The sequence below is a fragment of the Hyperolius riggenbachi genome, chromosome 8 (assembly GCF_040937935.1).
Source record: "Hyperolius riggenbachi isolate aHypRig1 chromosome 8, aHypRig1.pri, whole genome shotgun sequence".
NCBI lineage: Eukaryota > Metazoa > Chordata > Amphibia > Anura > Hyperoliidae > Hyperolius > Hyperolius riggenbachi.
In genome coordinates this window covers 31801181-31814387 of record NC_090653.1, presented here as the reverse complement: position 1 = coordinate 31814387, position 13207 = coordinate 31801181, and the positions used below count along the sequence as shown (strand labels likewise).

Sequence of the window (13207 nt, the reverse complement as noted above, 5' to 3'; positions counted from 1 at the left end):
TCAGGGAGTGAATTACAAAACCGCTTGGGAAAACCACTTAGAAAATTGCTTAGCACAAAAACCAATCGCCCACGCAAGTGACAGGAATGGAAAAAAAAAATGTGTCAAAAACCGGCCAACGCGAACGGAACGCAATGTGAACAAGGCCTAAAGGGTACTTGCACACATCCAATTTTGATTGTTGAATAGCTGATTAATTTTACCATTTACATGTAGTGTGAGGGTCAAGACTGTGAATATTATGAACAGATTGTTCAGGTAAGCTCTCATACTACATCAACGTGGTCAAATTGACCAGTTACTAGCCAATCAATATTGGATGTGTGTACATGGCTTAAGTAGTAATCCCAAAGATTGCACACCCAACATCCAGCGGAGGTGGTGGGTGCAGGACCAAGTAACCAAATCCCATACAAGTATCCAAAGAAGGTCCACCACTTTACCAGAAACTTTTTATTGCTCCATCACAGTTACAGTAACAGTGCCTTCAGAAAGGTTATCCGTGTGGCCCCGAAACGATGGTCAGTTTTACAACCGATTGTGTGAATATGGTGATGGAGCAATACAAAGTTCCTGTTAAAGTGGTTTGCGAACCTTCATTGGATACTTGTTTATACGACTTAAGACTTTATTTATAGACCATGAAAGTAACCTCCTACCAACAAGGTGTAAATATCATGGTGCCGATTTTGATGTTACTATAGGCAACCCAGTGTCTAAGTGACAATCATTTATACCTTGCACCACTGGAGTATCAAATCCCAATCTACACTATCTGTGTAGAACGTGTATGTTCTCCCTGTGTTTGTGTGGGTTTCCTTGAATTGTCTACCACATCTCAAAAATATACTGGTAGGTGGAAAATGTAGAGAAACATGGACTCTATTCGATCAGGGGTTTGATGTGTAGGCCTCCCAGACTGGTTAGAATCAAAACCTTCTGAAACCAACTGAGAATATGAAAGCTCCATAGCGTTACATAAGAAGGTGTGAGATCACTGCAGACCAAAAGTAATGTCTTAGAAGTTTGTCTGAAGAAAATGTCTGCTTCCATAGTGACAGAAACACTTTAAGAAGGTTGTTGATCGTCTTTCTAACTTTCTTCTTCTTTATTGCCTCTGTGGGGCTTTTCTTCTACACCCCTCAGTGTATTCCCCCGGGAGCTGAAGGAGGTCTTTGCGTCGTGGAGGATGCGCTGTGTGGAGCGCGGCCGTGAAGACATAGCAGATCGACTCATCAGTGCCTCTCTCTTCCTCCGCTTCCTGTGTCCGGCCATCATGTCTCCCAGCCTCTTCAGCTTGATGCAGGAATACCCTGATGAGCAGACCTCCCGGACCCTCACCCTCATCGCTAAGGTCATCCAGAACCTGGCCAACTTCAACTTCAAGTGAGAGTAGGGGCAGTGGAGGGTTTGACACAGGGACATAAAGGGGCAAGTGGGACTGTCCTATCTTTTGTCACATGGGGTGAGGACTTTATACCTTCAGTTTGAAAGTCTAATGGAGAATAATGGATGAGTGTTGTTTCTTATAGCAGCCATCTATTGTTAAGTCAAGAGCCAATATGGTGTAGTGCAGGGATGTCGAACTCTAGTCCTCAAGGGTCGAAGTCCTAAAACATTTTTGGCACAGCTCAATTGATGGGACTGAATCAGGAAAGCCGTGGTTCATCAAATTAAACGCATTTCTCCTATTCTCAGTCCATTCTAAACACTGGCCTGGCTATGACCCCCGAGGACTTGAGTTCAACACCTGTGGTGAAACTGTAGATATGGTGGTGAATACACTCACAAGAATGGGTCACCACTAAGACAACCACTTTCTGAGCCATTCTACAGGTTAGCCTGACTCCACTCGTGCAGCGTGTAGGATGCGGCAAGTGGATCCTCTCCAGGCATAGAGAGATACCAGGGCTAACCAAAGGAAATCAAATGACCCTGATAGAGGGCGGGGTACCAAATGTGAGATTAAAGACTACAGGAAGTGCCCAACAGAATAAAATTATTAAAAACCATACCGTGTGGCGTAAGTGATTTAGAAACCAAGGATGAGCAATAGTAAACCAATGTAGCATGGGACAACAAGTTTATAATTTTGAGGGTCTATATTCCAAGATGCATACAGTCTGTATTAAATTTACATGGAAAGATTTGCTTCTCATTGACCAATTTCTACTCATGAGTAAGACGTGGGACATCTATAGGTCCTCAGGGAGGATGTGGTCCACTGGCTGGTCCCTTCCCAGGGTACCACATTTACGCGTAATCAGTTCCCTCTCACTTCCATGTGTTATGAGGGCCAGCAGATTTTGAATAGTTTGAACAGATTGCGTAGGAAACCCCTCATCTTCCACGGAAGTGGTAAAATTGACCAATCAAAATTGGCTGTGAGTACTAGGCTTTACATTGTAGGAAAGATGGACAGGACTATCGACAATAATTGGTAGAACACTTGTTCTTTGTATGTATATAAATTCTAGCATTGTATGCATTGAACAATACTGAGATGTCCCTGTCTTTAGGTTCAGCAGTAAGGAAGAACACATGTCCTTCATGAATGAATTCCTGGAGACAGAGTTGGCCAACATGCAGAATTTCCTGTACGAGATCTCCAACTTAGATGCGCTAACTAATAGCAGCAACTTCGAGGGCTACATTGACCTGGGGCGAGAGCTGAGTACTCTGCACGCCCTGCTATGGGAGGTCATCCCCCAGCTCAGTAAGGTAAGTGTACATTCATAATATGCTGATCACGGGACATACAAACTGAGATCTCAAATATCGTACTTTTATGTTGTGCATCGTGGGGGAATCTATACACCACACTCTACCTCCATTGCCATTATTATCATCTATCCAGAGGACATCCCTCTGCTGACAAATCAGGTCCCAATATTTTTTCCCATTGACATTCTGCCCATAATCCTCTTCCATCTGTCCACTGCGCCAAACACATGAACCTCCCGACTTAACAAGCTTCTTCTAGGATTCAATATTCTTCCTGCTACCAACCAGCAGTCACTGGTAATCTCTCCTCTCAGCACCTCCCCCTCCCATCCTCATTACATTCTACCAGCAACCAGTATCCACCTCTTCTCCTGCTACCATCCCACTCCCACAGCTAATCCCTCCTCCCAACATCTCCCCCTCCCAACCTGATAACATTCTACCAGTGCCCACCTCTTCTCCTGCCACCATCCCACTCCCACTCTGCAATCCCTCATAAATCACAACCTCGCTGTGCAGGGCTGTGTTTACATCTGTAGTGTCAGCCTCGGCTGCTCCCCTGCCTCCTGCATAGTTCCGGTCCCTGCCCCCGTCCCTTCCCTCCAATCAGCAGGGAGGGAAGGGATGCAGGCGGGGACCGGAGTTCTGCAGGAGGCGGGGAGAGCAGCAGACACTATAGAGATAAACACAGCCCAGCTGCTGTGATTTATGAGGGATTGCAGAGTGCAGGGAGACCTTAGGGGGTTTGGGATAGCAACAGAGGCTGGGCTGTATAGGCAGATCCAGCCTCTGTATGCAGATACCCACCTCGGGTTCTCTTTAAGGAGAATAGTGGATATAAGTAAAAAAAAAAAAAAGAATCTTTCAAAAAGACCTTGTAGTTTTTAAAAAATACAGTAGATTTTAAAAATGCAAAGGAAATATGTTTTTTTTAAACACAGAAAAATGATAGTTTAAAAAACATTTTTCTTTGTATTTTAAAAATACTTACAATTACATACGAAATGAATTACGCGTTTTCCCAAAATGCGTAAATGCGCATAGGTGAAATCTCTGCTCATCATTAGTAAACAGCATTGCTGGACTCTACTTTTGACTGACGTGATCTTTTTTTATTGGTTTGCTTTGGTTTGCTTTGCCGATAACAGGATGCTCTTATAAAGCTGGGACCCCTCCCCCGCCTTCTCAATGATATCAGCCTAGCGCTCAGGAACCCCCACATCCAACGACAGCCAAGTCACCAAGAAAGGTTACCGCCCCCCAAGCCTGTCGTACTAAGGGGCCCATCCGCGGAACTTCAGGGCTACCTGGGACGGGACCTCAACAGGTACCTATATATAGTCTGTGTGTGTACTGGGTGCGTCTGTACAGTGTGGAGGCATTTCATTGTGTGTGCATGTGTGTCTGCATGGGTGTAAAAATACTGTATGTATTTTTTATGTACATGCATGTGTGTCAGCTTGGGTATGAGCTGGTCTGCTTGTGTGCATACCTCCCAATTTTTTGAGATAAGAAAGAGGGACAGTTTAAAGGGAAGGTCCAGGAAGATTAAAAAAAGCAAAAATCTACTTACATGGGGCTTCCTCCAGTCCCTGCCGCAGCTCCGCTCCCCGCCGGTGGCCCCGGTTCCCCTCCGGTACAAAGTGCCTCCTGCACTTCAGCGTGCCGCTCACAAAGTCGTGCTGAAGTCATCTGGACTGTACTGCGCAGTACAGTCCGGATGACGTCAGTGCGACTCCGTGATCAGCACGCTGAAGTGCACGTAGATGCCGACCTGACGAGGTCGGCATCTGCACCGGAGGCGACCGAGAGCCACCGGAGCTGTGGCGAGGGTACAGGACGGCTGCCAGGGGCTGGAGGAAGCCCCAGGTAAGTAGATTTTTGATTTTTAACTTTCCTGGACCTTCCCTTTAAGACACGCCTCTGCCACACCTCCAACCACGCCCTCCTACCACACCCCTCACCATGCATACAGCAAAGAATTTAGAAAGATGTCTTTTTATCATTCAGGCTAGTTTCACTTTGATAAGCAGCATTAGCATAGGGATGCAATGCCATAACTGCAACGTCAAAAACAGCCTCTGGGGATTTCTGCAACAATGCACGGTAATCCATTTCTGGCTGACTGCCAAGCAGGAAGTGAGTCTCTCTCGCGCTCACTTCCTGTGGCCGAAGAGGCGAATTGCACGGAAGTGTATTGACAAAATGCACTTCCACACATGCGCGCCAAATAGCTACCGTGCAAATTTTTTAAAATATACACGTCGCCCATAGATTTATATGACATCCGGTTCGCCGCCCAAGTAGCCAACCAACGTAGGGATGCACTGGCGTCGGGGTTGCGTGAATACGTCCCTTCTGCCGCATCCTCACATTGGGGTAGCGTTGGCCGGCTGTAAAACAGGCCAACAGACCGCTCCAGTGTGAATGGGGCCCCAAACCACACTGGTCCTTTCTATCATCATTAGTTCTCCTTCATTTTAATATTTAAATATAATACATTTAAATGATAGAAATAATGTTCAGATTATATTAAACACGTTTTCAGCAGAAAAATACATATAATTACATAGATCTGTACAGGAGTCCTGAAAGAGGGACAAATGAGGAAGAAAGAGGGACAGAGGGATTTGGTTACCAAAAGGTGGCCACTAATGATACAATTTGCTGAACAATTGATTACGAACAATTCTTCGTACAAACGATCGTAACTGATCGTTTGGGGCCACTAATGGACAAAAATTAACCAATTCAATCAGATTGATGGGATCGAACCGAAATTCGGATTGATTTCATGAATCTGATCGGAATGGTTAGCAGATTTCTGTCCATTAGTGGTCCCAAACAATCATTTACGATCGTTCATACGAAGAATTGTTCGCAATCGCTCTTTCAGCAAATTGTATAATTAGTAGCCACCTAAAGAGACTGTCCCTCTGAAAAAGGGACATTTGGGAGCTATGTGTGTGCATGTACATGTAAATTGTGTATTTGGGTGGAGCGTGTGGGTGTGTATGTGTTTTGCGTAGGTGTGTATGTGTGTGTTTGTATGTGCATGTGTATTGTTTTCTTACATGCCTGTAAGGTATGTGTGTGTGTGCTTGGGTGTGATTGTTCCTGCACGTATGTGTGGATGCATGTGTGTGGGTGTGTTTATCTGTAGTGTGTGAGGTCATGTGTGTTTGTTCATGTGTACATGTGGGTGGATATTTGTTTGCTTAATAACAATGTTATTAAAGTTATGAGTGTTAAGCTTATATTTGTTTTGACTTTTTTTGTGTGATTTAAAGCGGATCCGAGATAAAAAAAAAAAACTAACTATAACAAGTAACTTGTCTATATATCTTATCTAAAGTTTAGTTAGTTTACACAGCAAATCTAGCTGCAAACAGCTTTAATAGAATATGGTTATTTCTTCCTGTGATACAATGACAGCAGCCATGTTGTTTGTAAACATTACACAGAAGCAGGCTTATCTGTATCTTGAGCCATCAGCTTAATCCCCTCTCCTCCTCCCCTCTGCCTCTGAAATCAATGGCTAGTAACACCTCCCCCTCCTCCTGCCCAGACTGAGCTCCCATGAGCCCTTGCTACTGCCAAGGCTCTCTGAAAACCTATGGGCGTGGTTTATTTAGTTTATAGGGAATTAAGAGTATTAAAACAAAAACAAAAAAGTATTTGGCTTGAGGAATGCCCTATAAACAATAGGAAAGGAACACAATTATGCAATGAGTAAAAGTTCACCTCGGATCCACTTTAATTGTAATAAGAAAATGATACAAATATGAAAATGATGCTTACCCTCTCCGACAATGAATGAGATGCAGAGTATATGTTTTACCAGTGAATAGGTTTCGGATTCTATGTAGCTGCTCCTGTGATTAAAGTACCCCTGAATGGGGTTTTGAACAATATACTTTTTATACCGTTTGATTTCTGGTGTTGTGACATATATCGCAGCACCATCCTCCTACCTCTAATAGGTGTTACTAATACTAATATACACGATCATTCTGACCTCAGCTACCACAAGCCTGCACACAGCACAGCTCCCTTCTGCGCTGTGTGCAGTAACACATATGAGAAACTATAAGCTATGAGTGTAGGGGGAGGGACTAAGGACGGGCAGAGAGGAGGAAGAACTGCCACTTCCTCCCTGCCCATAATCAAAGGCTAAGTAGAGCGGGGGACAGGGGGTGTGCTGGAGGGGGAGGAGGATGTCCTGTGACATGTGTCCTTAGCTGTAACCACGAGTCAGGCTCGGGCCGGAAATCCACAGCTCAGAGCGGTAACCTTGAGCCTGACTCTGGGTAGTTCCTGGGAGGTATAGGGAGAGCCTGCATGCAGCGGGCGTTTGTAACTCACCTCCCTGAATTCCAGACAGCCAGTCTTCTTCCAGTCCTCTGAGGCTCTCAATCCCTCTGGTGAGATCGCTGCCTGTCATCATGACGACAGACGCAGTCTCATAATAGGGGTAGAGCACCACCTGGTGAACGGAGGAAGAACTGCATCACTGGATCTAGGGGAGGTGAGTATGTGCAGGGTGCCCGCAGATCTATTTAGCAGCATGATTTTTTTCCCCCTGCTTTTAGGGTCTAAAAGCGCGTGAAAAAATTGTACTGCTTTAAAGGGAACCTAAACTGAGAAGGATATGGATTTTTCCTTTTAAAATAATACCAGTTGCCTGACTCTCCTGCTGATCCTGTGTCTCTAATACCTTTGGCCACAGCCCCTGAACAAGCATGCAGATCAGGTTCTCTGACTAAAGTCAGACTGGATTAGCTGTATGCTTGTTTCAGGGTTGTGATTCAGCCACTACGGTAGCCAAAGAGATCAGCAGGACTGCCAGGCAACTGCCATTGTTTAAAAGGAAACATCCATATCTCTCTCAGTTTAGGTTCCCTTTAAGCGGATCAGCTGATTTCGGCTCGCGGCTCTGAGAGCCAAGCGCCGAAACTGGGCACCCCATAGCAGCAATGCTATTCTGCGTGGGGCGCGTAGCGGTAATTGGGGGCTCTGGCTGCTGCCAGATCCCGAATTACATCACCTTCCTAGTTGCGACAACTCGGAGGGAAAATCGTATTTAACGCCTCCATGGAATTTAGCGGCGGCGGTGAGAGCCGTCATTCGGCTCTCACCGCGCCGAACTGAGCGGCGCTGAAATAATATGCACCCGCTTTAAGACCCTAACATATGGATGCAATCATACTACTAGGGAGGTTAAGTGTGGGCAATTCCATCAACTTACAGCTTATGTCGACATCCCTCCACTTTCTGCTGGAAACACTGTGACATGGCCGGGTTTTATATGCATGTAAATACCATCTAAGCCATCTGAAATAATGTTTGATGTTGATCCCTGCCATATATAAAGCTAAGTGAAAACATTAGGCTACATTTATTAAAAGTGTCTAAGAGAAAAATCTTAGAAGGTTTCTAGAAATCATGTAGAACTGTCTCAGACATTTTAAGAAGGTCCAATTTCCTTCTTAAACTGTTCTAAAACAGGAGGAGAAAAGGATTCTCAGAATTGGTGCAGACTGTGAGAGAATCCTCAGAATGAGGTAAGATGTACTGTGGCAGCTCTGACACCGAAAAAAGAGGACTCACAATAGTATTTTAATGGGAAATCAGCAGCAGTCAGAGCACTTCTTAGGGTTGGATGTACTGAGTGATGTCAATCAGTCCAGATACTCCTGCTGCATGAAAAATAGCTCACGGTATAGCTGCTGTCCGGGCTTTACAAGGAAGATATTTAACTGACAGTTGTAAAAGAGAACTTTAATTCAGTTATGTGGGGAATAAAACAACACATACAGCCAGGCCTGGATTTACATCACAGGAGCCTATAGGCACAGACGTCCTGGCACCCTAGACTTCACCCGTCATGAACCTACAAACCCCCACTGAAGCACAGCACAAATGTGTTGGTTGGCCCAGCTGTCACTTCTCCTTTACTTCACTTGCCCGTCATAGGTAGCTACAGGTGTACCTTCGTATTATGTAGCCAGAAGTACTCTCAGTATTAAAGAGAACCAGAGATGAAGCAACCTCATGTATTTTACCTTATAAATCAGTGGGAACATGACAGTAAACACCTAATCTGCTCTTTGTTACATTGTTCTCTGTTTAATTTGCCTGTTATCACCTCTAAGATAAGAATCCCGACTAAGCAGTCGGTCTGGCTTTGCTACAGAATAATTATAGCTGAGACTGTGTTCTTTGCTGTCTTCAAGTCCAAGCCTGCCCCCTGCTGGCTTTGCTCAGGAATCATTATAGCTGAGTCATTATAGCAAAGCCAGAATCAATGCTCAGTCCGGGATTCTTATCTCAGCTAGATAACAGACACTTTTAGCAGTGAGGATGGAACAGAGAGCAGGGTAAATGTTTTCTCTAATGTTCCCACTGATTTCTATGGTAAAATACACAAGGGTGCTTCGTCTCTGGTTCACTTAAGTAGCTAGAGGTGCCCCTGACTGAAGGGAGATCTCATCAGTGGAATGCATTTACACTCTCATTAGACTCTGCATAGGGAATGAGGGGGGGGGGGGGGGCAGTAGGGGAGGAGAGTGAGCCGCCTTTCCAGCATCAGGCGCCCGTAGGCACGTGCCTGCAGTGCCTTATAGTACCCGCCCTACATACAGCATGGGCTGAAAGTTCATCACCCAGTAGGGCAGCTTTGCATGAGTTTTAGAAGTGCTATCAACCACTTCTTATTTCTATGACAGATTAGCACTGGTTTTGCACTGTTCTAACTGTATGACGTTTCTAGAAATGTATGCAAAACTAGTGCAAAAGCCTTCTTATTTTGTAAGAAGACAGTATTCTCTCAGATCACATGCAGATTACAGTTGTGATGAAAAGGTAGAAAATTAGAAGAAAAAACGTAATTTCTTTGATAAATGTGGCCCAATGAGTTTCACACAACGAAATTGGAATTCCCCTTCCACAAATTCTCAGCTGAATGCAGTTAGGGTTCTTCCGTTTTACCTGAAGGTCGTCTTAAGTCTTTGACTCTATCTTTCCTCAGCTCCATCGACATGACCCGCCTACCATCACCCACCAAGGACAAGTCGAAAGACCTGTTCGGGATGTCACGCCGCCCGCTCACCCGCTCATCACCCGCCTATTGCACCAGCAGCTCGGACATCACTGAGCCGGACCAGAAGATGCTGAGTGTCAACAAAAGTGTCTCCATGTTGGACTTGCAGGACAGTCGCATGAACAGCGTGTCCAACCTGCAGGCCGTAGGGGACATGCTTAACTCCAGCCAGGCCTCCATATCTGGAGGGCTCCGCCCGGGGGGCCGGCTCTCCCAGGGCAGTGGCTCCAGCATCGCGGCCGGCCTGAGGCTAAGCCAGATGGGCGTCACCACCGACGGGCTCTCAGCTCAGCAGCTCCGTATCCCCTTGTCCTTCCAGAACCCGCTCTTCCATATGGCCCCCGACGGCCCCGGTGGACCGCCCCCTCACCCAGCTCCGCATCGGCCGGACCCCGGAGCTGACGCCTTCGCCCCATTTCATGGCTACAGCAAGAGTGAGGACCTGAGCTCCGGCAAGCACATGTTGCACAGTCACAGCTACAGCGACGAATTCGGCCGCCAGGGGTCAGAGTTCAGGTACCAGCCCCACTAGGGGGCGAAAGTTTTGGGGCCGCAGGTGGGGAGAGTAGACAGGGGGTATAAATCACTGGATATACATATATAATCATATATGTATATAGCACTATATATTTATATATAGTTATTTTTTATGTTTCTGTGGTGTCCGTCTGATGTATGTCTGATAAAGAGGAGGTTTCATTATTGCAGATGTGTCACAAACACGGGCCAAACTCAAGCTGACCAGAGGGTGGCAAAAATCACCTTCACTCAAAACTGCATGTCAAACTGATCAGTAGCTGTAGACAAATGGGCCTACTGAAAAAACATGGGAGTAAAGTGGACTAGTTGGCTACTTCATAAAAATGATTTGTATACAATAGGAACAGAAGCGCCAAAAGGATAAACTAAATATGTACTGTATATTAAATGATAAAAACAAGGGGAAGTGACATCACCTCCCCATTGAAGAGTCAGCAAGATACTGTTAGCAGAAACGTTTATTATTTACTCCAAAAGTTTGCAACGCCTTTCGTTTGTCACAGCCCACCTCATCAGGCAAGGCAATAAAAAACAGCAGCTGTTTACTAACTCGTAGCAAATGTGGCACCTCCGTCATCATTAAAATGATGTTTAACCCCCCTGGCGGTCTGATTCTTTACAGATTTTAGGGTCTAAAAGCGTTGCAATTTTTTTGGGCAGGTTTATAGACCCTAAACTCTGGAAAAAGATCACACCGCAGAGAGATCTGCAGTAGCTCCTGCACTTTCTCACCTCCCTGGCATCCAGCGCTGCAGTTCTCCCTCCATCCTCCAGGTGGCACTGTAACCCTGCAGTGAGATTGCCATCTGTCATCATGACGACAAAACGGGATCTCACCAGAGGGATGCAGAGACTCGGAGGACAGGAAGAAGAATGGCTGCCGGCATCTAGATCCCCCGGGAGGTGAGTGAAAACGCCTGCTGTGCTCTATACTCGGCACTGTCTTGCCGGCGGCTCCCACGAGTCATGCTCGGAGTTACTCCTCCTAGCTTGTTTTTTCCACCCCGAGCCTGACTCATGATAACCGCTAAGGAAGTTAAATAGTAAAGCCTGGTACACACCAAAAGGAACTCTGCCTTTTTTGCTCCATGTATGCTGAGAGACTAGTGTATGTACTAATGTCCAATGCTGGATATCTTAGCAACACCAACGGACAAGAGCATTGAACTTGTGCTTACCCCGCCCACTGGAAACCATCCTATTAAGCTCCACCTCTTCCTTCTCGCCTCTCCACATTTTACATGGCTGTTGCTGAGTAACATGTTTGTACACCGCTTGTTTCCTGCAGTCCTGACAGTTGAGCAGCAATCATTATGGGCTACTCTGATTGTTTTTGTGCACAAGCCTTAAAGGGGTTCTTTCGCGAAAAAAGTAGGCAGTTAAAAAATGTGACAGATGACAGGTTTTGGGCCAGTCCATCTTTTTAAGGGGGATTCTCAGGGCTTTCTTTGTTTTCAACAGCATTTCCTGAACTGCAAGATACCAGCCGGCCTCCCTAATCACTTGCACAATATTATGTCAGTTAGATTTTGCAACTGTTGTTCAGGAAATGCTGTTGAAAACAAAGAAAGCCCTGAGAATCCCCCTTAAAAAGATGGACTGGCCCAAAATCTGTCATCTGTCACATTTTTTAACTGCCTACTTTTTTCGCGAAAGAACCCCTTTAAAGGACCACTATCGTGACATTTTAAAGTGTAAAATGCATGTAAACACCCACAACTAAGAAGTGCATTTCTCCCAGAGTAAAATGGGCTATAAATTTACTTTTCTCCTATGGTGCTGTCACTTGCAGTAGGTAGTAGAATATTGACATAACTTTTTTTATTGTTTCAAAAGCACTTGGTGAGTGGCAGTTGCCCAGTCCAGCTGCCAAAGTAGTGTGCAAACAAGGAGAGAAGTCGACCTGCATCGTTGTATCGATCCCTTCCAGGGACTGCTTTTGTAAAAAAATAACAAAATACTAAGAATCCCCCATGAGGAGATGGACTAGTCCAAAACATGTCAGTTCTGTCAGATTTCTACTACCTACTGTAAGTAACAGCAACATAGGAGAAAAGTAATTTATGGCTGTTTTTACTCTTGAAGAAACATGCTTCTTATTTGTATGTGTACACATGTATTTTCAGTTTTATAATTTTTCTTGATAGTTGTCCTTTAACCAGTTGCCAACCGCTCCACGCCAAGTAGCGTGAATGCGGCGGCAGCCCCCGGACTGCTCCAAGCCAATTGGCGTGAACGGCTTCTTATAGGGCCTGCAGGAGATCCTGCTTGGAAGGCGGAGCTCCGCCTTCAGTACCCCAGCGGCGATCGCCACTCAGAGACAGTTAGACAGCGAAACCGCCGTCTATAAACATTGTACAATGCTGCGATCTACAGCAGTGCTGTACTGGGGACAGCCGTGTGACACGGCTCTCCCCCTGGGACACAGGAGAGCGATCGGCTCTCATAGGCTGAAGCCTATCACAGCCGATCGCTGTCATTGGTTGGCTGGGGGAGGGAAGGGAGTTCAGGGGCAAAAATAAACAGGTACTTTTACCTAAAAAATATTAACATAAATATTTATATATAAAAAAAAACATTGGGGGAGCGAAGCAAAGAGCTCTGTTGGTGGGGAGAAAAGGGGGGGAATCACTTGTGTGCTGAGTTGTGCGGCCCTGCAGCGAGGCCTTAAAGCTACAGTGGCCAATTTAGGGAAAAAAAGCCTGGTTCTATACTCACCCATGGAGAGAGAAGGTTCTGGATGCCATATAGCCTCCCGGGTCCTCTCTCCGTTCCCTCGTTCCACCGCTGTCCCCTGTTGAATTCCCGTACCTTTGTAATCAAATGTCCATGGACATACGG

The 13207-nt window shown here is 45.7% G+C and overlaps 1 protein-coding gene across 10 annotated transcripts in view; it reads left to right on the top strand.

Moving 5' to 3' along the window:
- SYNGAP1 (synaptic Ras GTPase activating protein 1) overlaps positions 1 to 13207 on the top strand; it is a 401820-nt gene that overhangs the window by 345359 nt on the left and 43254 nt on the right. For 9 of the 10 annotated variants that reach the window (XM_068250158.1, XM_068250154.1, XM_068250155.1 and 6 more), the window contains 4 exons: positions 1147 to 1386; positions 2520 to 2721; positions 3873 to 4051; positions 9755 to 10342. In XM_068250158.1, coding sequence (XP_068106259.1) covers positions 1147 to 1386; positions 2520 to 2721; positions 3873 to 4051; positions 9755 to 10342 — 1209 coding nt within the window. The remainder of the gene's footprint in view (positions 1 to 1146; positions 1387 to 2519; positions 2722 to 3872; positions 4052 to 9754; positions 10343 to 13207) is intronic. The other variant, XM_068250160.1, reaches the window with a different exon arrangement.